The sequence below is a fragment of the Glossina fuscipes genome, unplaced genomic scaffold (genome assembly GCF_014805625.2).
Source record: "Glossina fuscipes isolate IAEA_lab_2018 unplaced genomic scaffold, Yale_Gfus_2 180, whole genome shotgun sequence".
In the NCBI taxonomy this organism is placed as follows: Eukaryota; Metazoa; Arthropoda; class Insecta; order Diptera; family Glossinidae; genus Glossina; species Glossina fuscipes.
The window spans coordinates 7,665-27,000 of record NW_023998523.1 but is presented as its reverse complement, the minus strand read 5'-3'; the positions used below and the strand labels follow the sequence as shown (position 1 = coordinate 27,000).

The following is a 19,336-nucleotide window of genomic DNA, read 5'->3' as shown; positions in this document are numbered from 1 at the left end:
TATGCGCTAGAGATCAACTATATTCTATCTATTCCCACTCTTACAACTATACTAACTCACTGCTAACACGATATTATTCGTATGAGACTACAGGTTACTGCAATTTGCACGCAAATGTGCAAGCGAACAGATCATGTTTCCCTTCCAAAAGTGAACTTTACAATTCATGGATCGATAAATTTTGTTTTTGCATTTTTTTTGATATCCGTTCTCCTGTATTCGTAATATTTACCTACTAACTTTGCTATAACTCTCGTTTAGGAACCGAGCACTATTACTCTAACATATATGACAAATGATTTTAAGTTTTTAGTTTAAGTTTTAGTCCAAAGCATTAAGTTATTTACGCTCATTTTAACTTTTCATAAAATCTCTATCCAATAACGTTTGTCTTATACACTAACGAATTCACTGGTTGTTTTTTTCTTTCTTCTTCTATTATAATGATAGGTTGGGTATAGAGTTTATGGTTCCGTTCCTTCTTGACATATTAATAATGGATTTCTTTTTCCCCAAACTAATACATTAAATATCAAAATCGTCTTTGCATTGTTAGTTCGGTTCTGTAAGACCTCCAATTTTGTTATAGAAGTATAAATGCTTCAAGAACGCTTATGGAATTATTTCAATATTTTATATAAGCAACTGTGCTCATGTGCTGGAACTTTTCCAACAAAACCATCTTTCCGAACTCCGGACTTATCCTTTTGCTTACATTCCGTAGAAGTGACCGTTTAGTTCAGGTTTCGAGTTAGCGGCATCTTCGATTAATGCATTGAAAATAAAGATGAAGATCTCTACAGATCAATGTTAACGAATGTTTTATGAGCACTAAAAAGCAAGTCAATCAATCGATTTATTGCGTCATAAGTTTGCTGAAGCAATAATATCAAAAAATTCCTATCTCAAGTGGCCTCTAAGGCCGCCTTTGAACCATTTCTTCAAGGATGGTTTGAAGCCTTTGATCTACATTATTAAACCAGATTCCATTCATTCTGTAAAAGGGAAATTTGATCGCGCTATTGCTGAAATAAAGCCAAATTTAGTGAACAAAGTGATAGAAACTCGCTGTCCTTGGTGACCATTCCAATTATATTTTATATAGAGCAATAAGTACACTTCAAAATAATGGAATTTTCTCGTTTTTTTTTTTGTCAATTGTTTTAGCCTTTGTTTTTTGCTTGAACAGCAAATCGAGGACTTGAAAAAAATTCCTACATTTTTGTGAAGATACTTGCTCCAGCTATAAGATCAGTAAATAATGGATACTATCCCGTTCTGTTCCATAACGATGTCTTAACTTGAATTTCCAAAAAAAAAAAAAGAAGGAAAATTCTGAATTTTCGTTAATTGTGACTAGACATACGCATGAACTGGTTTAATCGATATTGAACTTAACTAACGTAAGTGTGAGAAAAGATTTGTAACCAAAGCTTCGAGATCGTGCTGACGCCTTCAACACATAATAAGGCAAACAGGGGTCGGTTTTTATCCTGATTAAAGACATATACGGACCCACAAAAGTGTATCTGACACGCTTTAAAAGCAAAATGAGAAAAATATACATTATATATATAGTGTTATACTATTGTTGAAGCATGCATATAATAGCAATTATGTTATGATCAGAATTATGGCACTTAATGTCCTTGCATTTTAATAACAAATAAATTTCTGCTAACAATAAAGTTATTTTTAGCGATAAAGAAAGCAATTACAAGGCACTTTGAATTTTATCGGGAATAACCGATACGCAATAAGCAAATATTGTACATTTCGAAAATGAATAAAAGAAAAATATGTAGAAATTATAACCCAAGACAATAATAATAATAATAATAATAAATACGCCGTGCCCCATAACTGCACTAACTGCACGAAATGTAGGTTAAGCTGAAGAGAAATAATAAAAGAAGAAAAAAAAAAACTCTTTGTAAGAGAAATTAAAAAAGCTGGTGATGGAATAAGAGAATTGCAAAAAGAAAAACACAAGGATTGAAAGCGAAGAAAAACCAACAGAATTAGAAAATTGATACATAAAAGGACTTAAAGTACGGAAGAAAAATGGATAATAAAATAAGAAAATAACGTAATAAACAAAAAAAAAAAAAAAAAAAAAAATGAAACCAGAAATCACTTGAAAGCATTGTTTGACGAGACAGGCATGTCAGTGGTAATAAATTGTTTTCATGGTCCTGGTTAAATATCATAAAAGTATAGTGAGCTCTCAGGCTGCTACGATATAATAAAACACATTTTATAATCTATTTAAGAATTTGTAAATCATGGATTGGATTTGCAGGAACTAAAGCGTGAGATTTTTTTTTTTTTTATATATACAATTTTTGCTACACCGGCACGCAGTTGATTTGACTGCGATGCCGCTGAAAGGTGTGTGAGGCTATGCGCAAAATATTTAATGCAATGAAGCAAAGCAAATAAGCAAAGAATTTTCATCTTATCGGAATGTTAGGCATAGTAACGCATCTTATGCATTACACTCCTGGTGCTTATTTCTTTAATTGCTTTTAGCAATTTTTCACGATAAAATAGAAAGATTGAACTGAAGATTGCAATGCAGAGCATTCGTTCGAACCATTCGTTAACGTCAAGTAATCAAGAATTTAGACATTTATCATACATCGTGGATGAATTATTAGACAGTTCGCTATAATATTCACCCTGAGCGTTTACAGACAAACTTAATTTCAGATTAATGTGTACCGTAAACCGTCGGCTGTCAATGAAAATTTTACTTTTATGTTTCAATTGTTGAATTAGTCACGTTGACGACTTCAAAATTTTCCCGCGAATGCAGAGATGATTTCGGCCGGACTGAATCAATGTGACAACGAAATACGACTTAGCAGTAATTGTCTACTTTCAAGATTTTGATAACTTCAAATACGAGGGACGGACCAACGGTATAATTGAAAATTTATGTTATTTCTAGGAATTTTCATGCATTTAGAAGCAAAAGCCTCTGTAGGCGAATAGGTAAGAATTGCGCTTAGTGATCCAGTCCTCGCGGGTTCAAATCTCAGCGGGATAGACTTTACTTTGGCAAACACTCACTAAGCTGTGTTCATTGCCTTCAAGTTCCATCCTTTGTTTCTCTTTCCTTACTTTTTTGTCGCCGTCATCACGTTACACGAACAGAGGATATTCTCTTAGCGATCCATTATATCAAAAAATATTTAAAAAAATACAATAACCATTTTGGGTAGGTTTGAATTAACCTAAAGGATGTCAGAGCTGAGTATTTTTTTTTTGGAATATCCAAAATGTATTCTAGCAATGAATGACGGAATTAACACCTAAATGTAGACAACAAATAAAATTGTTGCAGATACGCAATAAATTGCAAACTGCTGCTAAATTTTAAAAATTATTCCGCCAAAATTGAAATAATATTCTCTCTCTCTCTCTAATAAAATAATTAACTAAATGCAAAATACAATCAAAAAAGAAAAGTACATTAAGTAAGTAAGAACTCACCATCACCCCAAATGCGGCCGCTTTATTCAATTATCATGGCGTTTATCCATTCTAACGTAAATAAGTTATTTAAACAAAAATTTATTGCATTACTTTTGATTAGCAGTTAGTTAACTTTTCAATATTGCTTTTTAAAGTTAAGACTTTAGAAAAAAAGTTTTCTATTTACTTTAAATGAGAGAGTAACATATATCCAGATTTGATAAGTTTTTGTGTTTTTATTATTTTTTGTTTCTTTTTGTTTTTTGTTTTTTTTTTGGTTTTTTAATAAGTTTTCAAAACTCTGCTTTTCCACACTAGAAGAAATAATTAAAGAAAATACACAAATGAGATAGAAATTGTTTTTACTTTTGCTTTAGACAAAAAAAAAAATAAAAAAAATATTGTATGTGTATGTGCATAAAACACGACTCGATGGCAAGCTAGTAAGTTTCACACTAAAAATGGAAAATTTCTTAAAGTATTAAAAACTTATTGTAGAATAACAATAATTGTCAATAGCACTCATACAAGCATACACGCGCTCACGTACATGCATACTGAATGCATTCATGCTGGGTAGATAATGGAAAGATAAAAGATATCATTGAAATCTTCAATCACAGTCACTTACAAACACTCATATATTCCGTTTGAAGTCAATCATTTGCTTCTGTTTTTTTTTTTCTTTGTATGTGTGTGTGTGTGTGTATGTATGATATTTATCGCAATCACTGCTATGGGCAATAGCTCCTGCCACATATATATATATACATACATCCTAAATAAAAACAAACAGACACCCGCAACCATTTTGCATGCAAATGAATTAAATATCGTCGTCGTCGTCGTCGTCGTCGTCGTCGTTGTCGTCGTTGTCGTTGTCGTTGTTGTCACACTTTTTTTTTGCAAATGCATTCACATTAACATATGTAAAGATGTACAAATATGTAAAATAGATCCATCACGCGCAGTTTAAAAGATGGATACTCGATTTTCTGCTTATTCTCTTGGTGTGACTTTAAAAACGAATTTGAGTCATTTGCATTTTTATCAGTTCTTCGAGCTTAAAAGTGAACGCTTTTTCAATTCAGATATGATGATGACATTACAAAATTCTTTTACCTCTAATCATCTATGCGTACATACGCTTGCGTCTCTGTAATATAAATATGTATGCGTGTGTGTTTGTGTTTTTGATGTCTCTTAGAAATTCTTTTTCCCTTCCCTTCCGTTCCCTTTCCATGCCATTATTCTGCTCCCGATTTTATTATTAAAAGCAATTGTATGAAATTTTTCTTCTCGCTTAAATACATAAAGAAAAGCAAATTGTTGTCTGTCGACGAAAATCCATCATTCAACTAAGATTCGCGGGTAATCTTGTATAAAAAACCACTTGATTTGATTTAGAAACCGACCAAATACAACAAAATTGTGTCGTATTTTGTTTCGATTTAGCGGGAGATTATAAGAAAAAAAAAAAAAAAAAAAAAAAAAAAAATTCTTTATTTCTTATATGTTTGTTATTTCTCTTTTTTTTTTCCTTTTACTGCTGTGAAATTTTCCCCTTGTCTTTGCTAAATTCTATTTTATTCGGTTTTATTCGGTACGCGACATACAATTGATATTAATTCATTCAATTAGATTTTGTTTTCAAAATGCATTCATTGCGCCAGACAAATGATGATAAGTTTTTAAAAAAAATATTTAATAAATACTACGTAAAAAATAGTTAGTCGTACTCATCTTAAATTGACCATAGTAAACTTAATTTAATTTATTGCTCCTTTTCAAATAAATGTGAGAATATAAGCGTATATATAATAAAAAGAAAGAGATATAACATAAGCAGTGTATGGTGTATGATCATATTGAAAATTAATATGAAACACCTTGCATCCTGCATCTTATATAGATGGCACAAGTAAATACCTATCAAAATTATTCTTTATATATGAATGTTAGGCTAGATTGGTAGTGAACATTTTTAAGCTACTGCAGCTAATTGCTGCATCTTACTGAGAAAGATATATATGGAAATTAAAATTGCATTAGAAAACTTTGAAAAGTTATTACTTAATACGTGCAAATTGACTGATTTATTACAAAAAAATGTGTGTTCATAGCCGCAGCTTTGACAGAAAAATGAATTTTTTTTCCTATCTACTAAAATATTACATAAACAATTCGTAAGACTTTGGAGCGCTTATTATTGCCCAAAAAAAAAGATTACAATTCTTTACTTGTATAGACTCAAACTAGGGTTGCTTTTAAGAGCCTACTCTTCTGCTGTTTCTGGTGTGTAGCAAGCAGAGAAGAATTTATGCCAAATCTCGTCTTTAGAAGATTAATCATAGCCAAAAATTATTATTAATTAATTTTTTATTATTACTTTTCATTCATTCATTACTTTTTAACGATTCGCACTTGCTTTTTGGAGAAAGTTCTAAAAGTGAACACCCTACGGGGTAGCAGGTGCTACGGAGCAAGCCCAAGTTAATCATGTCCTGTTGGAAAATGCTTTAATATTTTTAGTCGAAGATAGAATTATTCTTCAAGTCACAAGCGTTGCTTGCGAAAACAAATCTAAAACGGGAGGCGTAGCGAGTAGTTTGTCAATCATAAAAGTTACTCGAGACCCCTTACATTGCAGCTGGAGCACCATTAACAAAGTAAGAAATACCATTTGAAAAAAATATTAAGAAGAAAATTGACGGAAACAGTCGAACTACTACTATCTTCCCACTATCTTCATGCTAATCCTAATGCTTTTCACCCCGGTATCCAATGAACGTCGAGAAAATCGAAATCAAAATATTAGCAAGAATCGTCTTTCATAATACTATTGCGATACACCAATAAATCTTTAAGAAATCTACTCCTCAAATTAAAAAATCTTACGAGTAAATTCATACTTTGTGAATGCCAAACGTTCTTCAATATTCAAGGCCCCTTTTTCGGAGCGTCTAACACTATGGATCCTGTCCTGAAAATATTAGGAGAATATGATGATACAGTATTTAACTGTTTAAATGTGACCAAACAAACCGCCGACTAGACCTTGTCGCTATAGAACGGTTTGCGTTCATGAGGGCATCTATATATATGGTGCGGTCTAAAAAATGGACCTACGTTATCCAGGGTTAATGCTTAGGGTTAATTTTATATATATATATATATTTTTCGTAGGAACGAATAGTAGAATAAAAGGTTCAAAACATTGCGTCATCTGATCCAAAAATGTTAACACCGGTTTAGAAAGCCAAAATACTATTATTAAGTGACTTTTGTTGCGAAACTCTAAAAATTGCGCTATCTTTGCAAATAGCGATTTTTCAAAATAGGTCGTTATAGGGAAGCGCTCAACCATTTCAAAACATTTTCAACAACGTTTCGTGATTTGGTCAAAGCACATCAATATACCAAATTTCTCTAAATTACTTCTGTTCAGAGATCGAATGAGAAAGTGATTTCTGAAAATTTTTTCAGAAAAATTTCATTTCACTTTCTAAACACACTTAAGCCTCCACGATAACCTCATCATATGATTCAAAACTTTCCCCCTGGAACAGCGCTTAGAGATTTGTCAACGGATATTAACAGCCGTGGTTTATGTAAAGAGAATATCCTGGATAGGATAGCAAATCAGGCATTCGCCTGACTACATTCTCTGGAAGTAATTAATTCGGCGATTGTCTGACACCATTTGGTTAACTTGAGCAATGTTTCCGTGAATAATTACAGCTTTTCGCCATCTCGAATGTTCACGATTAAGCAAGCACTGTACAGTCACACACATAGCCTCCAGTTCGTTCTTAATTTCTGTCGTCCGCATATAAATATTTTATGACATTATGACGACAGTCATATTCATCAGAATTATTCATAGCAACTCACTCAAACGATTGTCAAGAAACAATTGTGAGTATTGATAGCTGAAATTTTGGCGAATACTTATTAACGCATCGAAATCTATATATATATATATATCTTCTAACTTTTGCGGGCAAGTCTCTTTTGCTTTATGAATTTTTTTATGTGCTAATCATTCCCTTTATATGTATATTGAAATTTTAGAAAATCTTAGTACAAGCATGGACTGACTTGCTGAGTAATACTGCTGGGAAATTCTAAATTGATATAGAAATTTTTGATCGGAGGCAAATTTTTTGATTTCATAATTGTACATTGACAAAGAAGTCCACCTTATCGAATTTGGATCACGTAGGCCTCTTTTTTGGATATCGCCACATATAAGCATTCTCAGGAAATGTGTATGTGTGTGTTATATGGGCAAAAAGCAGCCTACTGGTTAATGTTTTTGCGGTGAAAACTTGTTCGTGATAGTGATTTGAAATAAAAATTAAGTGGAACGAATTTAGATCAACATTGATTCGTTTCTTGGAATTTACTCCATATAAGATTTCACATGATTGATGAGATCTTCAGAAGGAGGTATAATTTTCAATATTTTATAATGAATATTGGTCCGTATTAGCAATTTAGCAAAAAAAGTAACGGTAGAGAATTTGGATTATGTCGGTTCGTTTCTTAAACCCCTACATACATAGGGGTTATCATAATAAGCAAGCCTTTGTATGAAAAGAAAGTTAAATTTTTAGTTACCTATGACGGAAACTAAAAAGTAATTAAGTGAATTAAGTTTGCTAAATTTGGACGATGTCATCTGATGTTTGGCGAATCCTGGTATGAAAAAAATGCCTTTACATGGAAATAATGTGTAATTTTTGCTACTTTATTACTAAATCGAGTAAATAACTACAGTATGTGCAGTTTTGTAGGATGTAAGGTGTCCAATAGTCGGCCTAATGATTGTCCTTGTTTTCTTTACATATTTCTATTTTTGAATGTGAAAACCTGAACAGTAATAAATATTTTGTTTTTTCCTTTTTTTTTTTTTTTGTTGAAAAAATTCAAAAAAATGATGCCACTTTAATGAATACTAGCTGTTATTACGCCTTAATTCGCCTTAATACCAGCTAATCGTGAGGTGTGCAGTTTGACTTCCCCAGGAAATGTGTAACGCAGCACTCACAAATAAACCACACGTAAGCCATTTACAAAGCTCACGCTTACGCTAGCACGTAAGTGGCTTTGCTGACGGCAATAGCGACTTCGTATTTAACTTGTACGTTGCAGAGTCGCAAAGCAGCTCGAATTAATTCACAACAATTGAAAACAGGGAAAAAAGGGAAATCGCACTCGACTTTCGTTTCGAAACCAATGCGTACGAGTAGAGTACACCAAAAACAAAATAAAGAAACTGACAGACAGGTCTAAATCGACTCCGCTATATAGCGGCTAATAAGAGATGCACATGTTTTTGGTGCAGTCTGCAATTCTTATACCCAATGGTTCTAAATATTTTATAGGAAATCTAAAATTTCCCGGCGATAGGCATAATTACACAATTTTTAACAAACCCAGAGGTAAAATACATCTTACAGTAAACGCACATTTTTTATTTATTTCAAATAAAACAACAATAATAATAATAAATTTCATATCGAACTGACTAAAAAACTCGAGAAAAAAAATAAACAAATAAACAATATATTAATAGAAATTTCGAATAAAAACTCTCATCAATGCCCCTTCGGTTAAGGCCAACCCTAAGAGTAAGTGCATCGCATTGATTTCCACAAAAATTCATTGAACAAATTTGCTCGCATGTCGATGCGTGCTTGTGCATAAGTGAGTACAGGTAAACACATATATGCATAATATATATGCATGCATTTTATTATTTACATATTGATTTTCGAATCTTATAAAGCTTGTGGGTGTTTTTTTTACGAAATCATAAAGGAAAACTACGAGTTCATTTAAGCACTTGATCAGTACATTTATACGATGTATTGGACATAAGATAGGCAACGTTATGCAGTGATAGTCGAACATAATGCTAAGGAATAATATATTTTTTTTTTTTGGCTTTTTTTCTTAAATTAGCGGGAATTGCTTACAACGAATATACGGGAAATTGCTAAACATTCGAAACCTGCAGCCTCCGTCTTCTAGCTGCATTCTTGACCTATAATATGAATAATTGTTTAGACTCGGATGTTAATTTCATCCGTTTGTCTCTGTCCACGAATACTGTAAACATTTCAAAGGGACTACCAAACAACTAGATAAACAAATAGGCAGGGAACGTAGAAAATTGAGTCTTGAGGCATTTGCGCTTTAAGCTTGAAGAACCTGTCTCTTAAATATGGCGGATGAGTTGATAATTGTGCTTTGGAATCCGGATGAGAATTTATGAAGCAAATGGAAAAAAATTTCGGATAATTCCGTAACTCAAACAAACAGCAAATCCCATAACCCTGTTATATGTTACACAAATTTTTTACATACGAAATAACATTTACCTGTCCATTCATGTATGTGATATTGAGTGCTTTTTAGAAATTCGTAATTATTTTGGACAGTGTGATAATCGAATTTCGAATACATTTCAAATTAAATATGCCACATTTGTTTTATTTTATTTCCATTTTTTTTTTTTTTTTTTTAATTTCCAAAGCGGTCACAATTCCAATTATATCACAAATTCGTTTGAAATGTTAATAAAAGCGATATTAAAACTCCAGTGATATTAAGTCAAATCGTATACATTATACGCACATAGTATAAATGAAGCGGAATCTGTAGAATTTTGTCATTGCAATGAATATTTCAATGTTTCCACCTGTCAATAAAATCGTTTGAAAGCAGAAATTACATTGCTTTCGTTAGCAAGTCACTTGCATTCTAAAATACGCATTGAAGATCAGTTACAGGGCTGCTAGGGTCCTTTAGCCTTTACAATATTTCTGCTTATGTTGTCATTTACATTTTTCTTTTCGGATCGTCTCTCCAGGAGTATTTGCAATTGAAATAAGCAGACGAATATATTTATTTTATTCTCATCTCCTCAAAGATTATCTCTATCTGCCGATGCTTTTACTTCTCACATGTACGATGTTGGAATTCTTTCGCTGTTGCTATTAGAAGATAAAAATTATCGAAAATCGCTTGGAGCCAATGGAGAAGGTGTTAACCTCGCTCTAGCAGCGAGCCGCTATACTAACTGTGAGGACATTTTTACTCTCTTTGAATCCGAGTAGCATATCTTGGATAAGGTTTATTACGTTTTTTTTTTTACCAAACAACATACAATTTAGTGAAAACTAAGTTCCTAAATGTACGAAATTGCAAACTTTTCTCAAAGATAACAGATATAAGCTATATTTTCGATGGATCAAGAAAGAATACTATTGCATTTTATCACAACAAGTACGTTTTTGTACGTTATGCATTTATATTCTTGTAAGTTAAAAGACATACCCATAACTCCATAATCATATAAGTTTTACATAAATACGTTTAGCATTATTTAGTTACCTATAATAGTTAGTATCTGAAAGTATTATCAACGTACCGCCCTAAAAATTTCGTGGAAACATTAAATTTTAAATAAATTAAGCGCTTCATTTTCGCTCTCGAAAAGTCACTATATGAGTTTTTGTGAAATGTATAACGTATTGTCGGACATGGAAAAAAGTAAAACGTGATGTATATATCCATAAGGAGGCCATTATCAATTATCAAATCAATATGTAGTTATGTGATCAATAAATAGTAGGACAAATAACAGCTGTCGTGAAATTAAAGAATTAAGAAGGGATATAATTTAAGCGTTATGTGTCTAAGCGACTAAGCTACGTGCCTTCTCATTCGAAATAGTTTTCCTTCAGTTACTAAATTCGTACTTCGGGACTTTTTTAATCAGAAGTTGATTGCATAACTTTTCGCAATCTATTTTTTCCTTTATTTAACGTTAGCCTCACGTTGTCTCTTTAAGCTTGTGGATAGTGTCAATGCTATCGACTATTATTGAAATTGAAAAAACCCTTACGGGAAAATCTCGCACGCTATGGGGTGAAAAGCTCAATTCAATTGTTCAAAAGTTCAATTTAGCGCGAAATTGGGAGCAATTGTCATTTAGAATGCTGCAAACCTAAGAAGACAAGACATTTAGACGAGCTCACACGATTTACACTGGAAATTTTATTACCCTTTGATCTGCTATTATAATGCTATAACGCTATTTTAGTAAAACAAAATAAATAAGAACATAATAGAGCTACCATTAAATACCCTGCAGCACAATGCAGTTTTCAAAGTAAGACGCTAAGCTAGAAGTGAAAGCAAATTCGTCCGATTCAAACTATTCAAGAAAAAAACAAGGACAAGAAAAAAACACAAGACGGACAGACAGACAGACAGAAGGCCTCTGAAAATGACTACGAAGCGATCGGTACAATAAAAAAATGGGTTTATCTCAAGGACGTTTATGAGTTGCTTACATTCGGACAAACTTAATATATCCTCCTACCGCAATATAGGATATAAAAATATTAAACCATTTTGGCGCACCGTTTACCTTCATGGTCACAGTAGCCACAACATAAGATTTGTAACTATATAAAGAATTAAGTTTACTTAATAGTTTCTAATCATATGTATATCATAATATCGGTTAAGAAAAATTTTTCTGAATTTAGAAAACATTGAGCAAAGATCGGCTTTCAAGTAACGGTTTTTAAAAATATGCTACCAAAAAAAATAAATGCATATGAAAAGCAAAGTGTTGCTGCATAGCTTTAATATGTGTATTAAAATTATTACAGATATTTAAAATGTAAATCAAATCAACGCTTTTGGGAAAATTTTAAACAAAAAAATTAATTATTATTAAATTTGGTTCAGAGATGTTTTTTTTTATGTATTATAATATCAAAACACACCGGGATAAATAAACGTTTAGAAGTAGCACTAAACCGTTAAGTGCTGGCTTGAATATTAAATATATGTGTTTACGTGTAGACATGTATGTCTATACGCACGTTTGTGTAGAACGATAAAATTTTCATTAAAACATTTCGTATTGGAGAACACGTACACATTTGGCGTAAACAAAAATTTTGTAAAATTTATGAAATTTTCCAAAACAAAAATTTTTGCCTTTCTTTCTAACGATTCGTGTTTTTTTTTTTTTTTTTTAGTTTTATTATGGCGTCATTATGCGAATACACAACACGTTATTTATTTTGCTACTGATGGCGACATTTTAGTTTATATGTACAAATGGATAGTCTTGGATGCTCCTTTTCTTTTCGCAATATTGCTTTTTTTTTTTTCTTTCAACTTAGTTCTCATTGCGACATTCTTCTGTTGTCATATTATTTTCATTGTATGCGTGCTTGTGCTTGATGAATGCTGGTGAAAGTTTTGTTAGTTTATTTTTGTCTATTTGGGGAGCGGCTTTCTAACTAATAGTAAATGAAAAAAACAAATAATAATAATAATAATAATAATGATAATAATAAACATTAAAATCAACAACCATTCGCTTAATGAAAGAAAATAAAAAAAAAAAATTTCAAAGTTTTTATTAAAGATTCAAATGTAAATCCTAAATAGAAGTTTTCCTCGCATGTAAACACGCAACAAGGAGTTACTTTGTGCTTCTCTTCATCAAATAACTCTTAAAAAAATAATTAATTTTATCGTTTTTGGGGTGTGGGCGACTGTTCCTATTTTTCCTTTTCTTTTTATTATTATTATTTTTTTTTTTCTTCATCTTTATATTATTTTGCTTTTATATGTTTTTATAGCCTTTCGTCTTTTTCTTAACATAATTGCTTGGTAGGTTTGTTTGTATTATATGGGATTTTACAGAGGGACTAAAGTAAAAAAATGTAATAGAAAAGAAAGCACATATACGCAACAATAACAACACTAGCGCACATATCACAGGGTGGGTTATCTGCTTTTGATTTCATTTCAACTCATACGCACTCACTCTCAAATACACATAAAAGCAAGCTAACCATACACACATCTATATATATATATATATATATACATATACATATATAAACATATATGTATCTAAATACAAGAGCATGAAACGGCACGTTTGCAAGAAATAGCAAAAAGGAACACAACAACAACAACAACAACATATAACTTTACATTCCTAATAGGGCGTTGGTGGTGTAAGATTTATTTTAATTAATTTGTGTAAAAAACTTTTGCAATTTTCATGAATGAATTTTTTTTTGTTTTTGTTTTTTTTGTGATGTTATTCATAATCAGGAAAAATAACAAAAACACATAATTTATTTTCATATTTTTTGTTTTTTCTTCTTTCTATTTGGGCATCTAAATTCTTACTCTCGCAGCCATGAGCGCACACACTCACGCACACGCAGACACAGACTTCTTAAAAGACCACACAATTCATTTTAATTAATTAATTCTTATATTTCTTATACAAAACGAATTACACTTCTCCAACAACCTTCACTAACGCTCGCGAGTTACAAACTAAAATATACGGATGCTCTTGTATATAACGCTACTGTCGGTTTCATTTTCATTATTTTGGTCCAAGGACTTTTTTATCCTCTTTTTTGCCATGTTAAAAACAAAAGCTTCGCGCTTCACTCTTTTGACTTTTGCGAATAAGAGAACATATCATTAAAGTAATTTCTGTTATACAGTTTAAAAACTATTGCTTAACATATAAAAGAAAATAAATTTTAGAAGAGTTGTATTTTTGCAATTTTTTCAACATGTCCAAGCTATAATTTAGCAAAGTTGTACACCCTTTTGCGTAACGTTAAACGAACGACAATTAAATTCAAATCTTATCGATTTTTCATAGGTTCTCATTAGTACCAGAGAGATCTTCAACAACGACAAACAAAAGTACAAACTTAATAATTTACGAACAAAAAAATTCGTGCTAGTTGGCTAAAATACCCTACCCCACATATGATGCAAGGGTATATTTGTGCGGACGTATGCAACGCACAGAAGCATTTGGGATAGATCCATCCTTTACTATATCAATCAATTTGGAGTCGCTTTCAGAATCATTGGCTCTCCGTCTCGTTTTCTTTTGTTCAACCGACATGCCATAAGTTTTAATACGTCTTGATGAAATTTGATACATTGACGTAGTTTGGGGAAAGCAGGAAGGCAATTGAAAATGATTGGAATCGAGCCACTTTTTCGATCACATCCCACAAAAAGCCTTATTTTCAAAAAACGTTATATGAATAACTGCAAAGTGATGTACGGTATTTAATGATAGCCCATGATCCCTTGTAGTGTTTTTAATTATTTTACTTTAGCAAAACATTATTGTGATCAAACGGCATTAAAATTTTCCTTCCACCCATCTTTCATTATACTAATCAATATAGGATCACTCTCTGCAACGATCTGAACTTTTCTAACCATCTGTCCGTCTTGGGTTTTTGTGTTCAATGTGCAAGTCGTAATTTTTAAGATATTTTGAAGCAAAAATTGTACATTGACATGTTTGGGCACATAAGGCGCAGCTTAACAATTATCTATTGTAACGCCGATAATACATAACACGTGTCTATGCAGAGATCAAACTTTATCTATTTTCTTGAAATTTTTTAATAAAAAAATTAATAGCAACATTTCCTATTCAGAGGTTAGCTCGATTCGTTGTATCCCGAATCTATATTTTTTTAGATAAAAAAATAAATCTTTTTGACTCCCATTTTGGTATTTCATCAGTCTATAAATTAAATGTTAAAATGAGTTCTTTCCAAAAAGCCCGCGATGAATGATACATTTTTTTAGTCCGATGCAAATTCTTGCACAAAAGCGCTTATGCAATAAATATAGGAGAACTTAACATTACGGAAAACCGTTACGTAGCACAACAAATTTTTTGCGCTAAAAGCGCTGCATTAGTCATTCAACCTGAGCACAGACCCAGTACACGATAAGCGCTTAACTATCTTCTTTTGCAGGGAAAATCTCGGTAAAGACTTAATTTTTTGCGACAGAATGATGTTAATTTTTAATATATAAGCAATTTTTATGGATTTCCTATGCACTTTCGTCATTATTGCGAAAAATTGAGATTATATTTAATCGACCTGAATTCGTCCATAAACAATTGCAGGACTCTCTATTATATTTCTGTGTTTCTATTATGTACATCATTTATTAAAAAAAAAAATAAAAATAGAAATTGCGTTTAACAACACTTTTACATTTATTTTATTTTGAATATTTCTCTGTTGATTTTCATTTCATTATTTCAAATTTTTTTCCTTTAAATATTTTAAATTTTCGGAAAATTTTTTTTTTGAAAAGTTTTGAAAAATAAAATTACAAACCTTTAATGTACGGTTTCGTTACGAGTGTAAAATTTTTCGTGCTTCACTTTGTATTTTCTCTTTATTGAATACGATTCACTTTAATTGGTCAACAGTTATTGTTTGGTTTCGAAGATTCACAGACATAAGATAGCAAAATATGTCGTCAAATGGGGGTATGGGCCGAAAAATATTCGAATATTTCACCAACAAGGAAATGCGTCAATATTTAATGAGGTGAGTTAGCCATTTTATAAAAGCATGATATGCTTGACATATAATTTCTTGCACAATAGTACGCATTTTTGGGGTCCAGTAGTTACATGGGGAATTCCATTGGCCGCGATTGCTGACACTCAAAAAGATGCCAAATTGATTTCTGGCAAAATGACTTTGGGTAAGTTTCTTAATTACTATCAATTAGAATAATAGAAAAAATCAAATCGGGATAAGTATTCTTTAAGCTAATGAATATATAACGTCATTTGAAAATATTTTAATCGTTATAAGTAAACCATAATAACACTCGTTTGGCTAAAGGGTCTGTATAAGGTTCTTTCATCATTTCTTACATAATATAGTGCTTTGAAGGAACTTGCTTGCGCCCTTAGACCTTCCATGCAGAATCCATGCAGAAAAATACTAAAGCTTTAACTCTTGAAGACTCGTCAATATCACTGACGTGTTTATCGTCTTTAGTCAACCACTGCCGGGGAAACATGCGAGCAGCTATTTTGCTTTCTGTAATATTGCGTAGAAGAAAAGACATTTTATTGAAGTCTAATAGAATGATTCCCTTTTCTTATTTCAAGTTTTTTTTTTTTTTCAAGTTATCTGTCAAAAGTTTATTACTTTTATTTCATGTATAAAAGAAGCTTAATAAGTAAACTGGTTTAAGGAAAACAAAATGTGACACTTAACAAGCGATCATTATTCGAAAAGAGACCTATCTCCCCAAGCCCACTTAGTTCACATCCTCAGCATATTTGTTAAAAGTGTTTTCCGCTTAAGACATATTATCATCTGAATGCACTCTTTAATGTCCGTTGGATGATTGACTTTAAAAAACATTGTTATGCTAATTAAGGATAACAAAATGATAATCATTTAAAGAAAGACGTATCTCCCCCAACTCGCTTAGTTAGTTTCTATAGCATTTTTTTGTCTCGCGCTTAAGGCAATTTTATGATGGAGTATTACTTTAGTGTTTTTGATTATTATTTCTTTCCAGCTCTGATTTTATATTCATCGGCATTTATGCGTTTTGCTTTGCGAGTTAAACCGAGAAATTTGCTCTTATTTGCTTGTCATTTTACTAACGTTAACGTACAAACGATCCAAGGCATACGTTTTCTTAGATATCACTATTCTGAGCAAAATTCTGCTTAAATTCGTGAAACAATAAATATGTATGTGTAATAAAGAAAAACAGAAAATTTTATGTAAACGAGATTTATGCAATTCTTGTCATGTATGTAAATATTAAATAAAATCTTCTTTTAATAGCGAACGTGTAATAGATTGATTTCTTTCAAGGAACTGTCTTCCTGCATTTCTGCTTAATAACGACGCATTTACGGATTTGTTATATTTTAGACTGGAGCTGTGCAAGTAAACGATCTATGTACATCAAAGGTTCGAGTTTTTGTATTCATTTTGACTTTCCAGGGATTTTTAACAACAATGTGGACGAAAGGACAAATATGATTAAGTTAAGATCAAAAATGTGTATATAGATATATATATATATGTACATATGTAAGTAGGCATAGTAATAATAATGTATAGTAGTAATACATAAGTAATAGAGTACATAACATATATATATATACAGTAGACCCATATATAACACGCGTTCATATATAGGAAAGATTCGTATAACATGGCGTTCGCGTTCGTAAAATATTTTAAAAAATAAGATAGAGAATAAGTATTGATAAATTTTTGCCCACTTCTCTGTCTCATTTTTCTCGGCGAAAAGAAATATTATACGAATTGGGTCTGAGGCTACTTATTAAATAAGTTTATCGCTGGGGATGGGCTTTGAACTGCTGACGTATTTGCATAATTTAAGTGACTCGCACAACTATGTGCTATTGTATAGAACACTGAAAGAGTCTACCGACTAAAAGCTTAGATAGGAGCAGTTCCAGGATGTACTTAACATATTATATTACCTGAAAATTTTGATATAAGAAAACTGTATGACTACCCATCCGCGCAAACTCAAAGTGCCTTTACTAATACCGGTTGGGAATGCAACTTGCAATAAAAGTGAAAGTAAAAATAAAAATTAATACTAGAAATTCATTCGATAAAAGTTGTGGCAGGCACCCTCAATATATTGCCTTCTTTTGCCCGGTGCATATCGTACATTAACAATTCAAATTAATTAAAGGTTTCCCTTCTTTTTTTTTTTTTGCTTTTGTATTTATACGTAACGGCTAAAAAGGTTTTACATTTTAGAACTAACTTAAGCTATTGGGCTAAACGTTGTTTGTAATACCTAAAGCAAAAAAGCGTTGAAAGATAACTTTTTCATGCCAACAAATCTGAATTAATTGAAGCGATAATAAACTCTTAAAGATGATCAACAGAAAAGGTGGCTCAAGCTCATGCCTGGCTATAAGCTCTTTTTGGACGGCTCTTTTTAGGTATCGCTCGCAAGAAAACATGAAAAACTATTGAGATATGCGAGATTCGTTTAAAACAGAATAAGAGAGAAACAGTCGTTTAAATAGTGGTAGAAACAGTATTAAGTTTACTGTATTTATGTGCTTTTTGTATAGCTTTTGACAACGCTAACATATGGTTGTGCTATGTTTTGCTTTGGTTTTTCTCCAACTTGTTCACTTAATTCAATCAGTCTCGTTCGTTTGCTAGGCTATCAAGTGGAGTGTTTCGCGTGTTTGCGGTCAGTTCGTGTAATCATTTTCGGTTACGCATTCTACTCTTAACAAATAAGTGACAATATTTTATATAACTGGAGATTTGAATAAAAAATAAAAAGAAAAAAAACAAAATTGTAAAAATTTACATAAACATTGGTTCGTTTGCTTGTTTTATTAAATAAGAAAAAAAAAAAAAAAAAAAGTAAAAAAGGTAAGCGCTTTTAAGATACTATTCAAAATCGTGATGTTAATAAACTTGAATTTTTATTTGCAGACACCATCTATTACATGCGCATAAATGCACACGCAACATACACACGCAAACATTGAAAGCTTTTATTCACTCAACAGCAACAACTATAACGGAACACTATCTTATTTATTCAACAAGTGAGGCAGTTTTTTTTTTGCTTTTTTTTTTTTTTTGCTTATACGCTGGAATTTTATAAAACTTGAAACGCCTGATTGTTCAGAAAACAGAAACAAAAAAAAAAATAAGAATAGAATAGAAAGAAAACCTGAATAAATTATAAATAATTTTACTACTAACCGACCGAATTTCCCGAATTTAAATCAGTGCACTTCGTACAAGAATTAATAATAAATTAAAAGAAAAACCAAAAAAATAAAAATAAAAAAAAAATGTCACAAAAAAAGGCGGCAACACTTGGGCAAAAAATTGTGGAGAACTTGAAGAGTAAAGAAATGCGCGATTACTTTATGAGGTAATTAAAATACTTAAAGTAGTTA

At 31.5% G+C, this 19,336-nt stretch overlaps 3 protein-coding genes across 7 annotated transcripts in view; 2 read left to right on the top strand and 1 right to left on the bottom strand.

Annotated features, from left to right (window-relative positions):
• LOC119641817 overlaps positions 1-13,857 on the bottom strand; it is a 184,006-nt gene extending 170,149 nt beyond the window's left edge. For 2 of the 5 annotated variants that reach the window (XM_038040677.1, XM_038040679.1), the window contains exons 1-2: positions 13,723-13,848; positions 3,499-3,794 (exon numbers count right to left, since the gene is read on the bottom strand). The gene's annotated coding sequence lies outside the window, so the exon portion shown is untranslated. Of the gene's footprint in view, positions 1-3,498; positions 3,795-13,722 lie in introns of all 5 variants that reach the window. The other 3 variants (XR_005247894.1, XM_038040680.1, XM_038040678.1) reach the window with 3 other exon arrangements.
• A 2,016-nt stretch (positions 13,858-15,873) lies between these two features.
• Positions 15,874-17,084, top strand: LOC119641828 (mitochondrial pyruvate carrier 1-like). The gene is made up of 3 exons (XM_038040694.1): positions 15,874-15,932; positions 15,992-16,092; positions 16,927-17,084. Exons 1-3 carry the CDS (start codon positions 15,874-15,876, stop codon positions 17,082-17,084), a joined length of 318 nt encoding a protein of 105 aa, XP_037896622.1.
• A 1,970-nt stretch (positions 17,085-19,054) lies between these two features.
• Positions 19,055-19,336, top strand: part of LOC119641823 (mitochondrial pyruvate carrier 1-like) — a 5,724-nt gene continuing 5,442 nt past the window's right edge. Inside the window, exon 1 of the mRNA XM_038040687.1 lies at positions 19,055-19,311. Within this exon, the coding sequence (XP_037896615.1) occupies positions 19,229-19,311 (83 nt within the window). The 5' untranslated portion in view covers positions 19,055-19,228. The remainder of the gene's footprint in view (positions 19,312-19,336) is intronic.

Bases quoted from the DNA above. Each gene is read 5' to 3' on its own strand.
- LOC119641828 (XM_038040694.1), top strand. From the start codon at position 15,874: ATGGGCCGAAAAATATTCGAATATTTCACCAACAAGGAAATGCGTCAA. The intron at 15,933-15,991 runs GTGAGTTAGCCA...CTTGCACAATAG, and splicing joins ATGCGTCAATATTTAATGAG to TACGCATTTTTGGGGTCCAG. The intron at 16,093-16,926 runs GTAAGTTTCTTA...ATTTCTTTCCAG, and splicing joins TTCTGGCAAAATGACTTTGG to CTCTGATTTTATATTCATCG.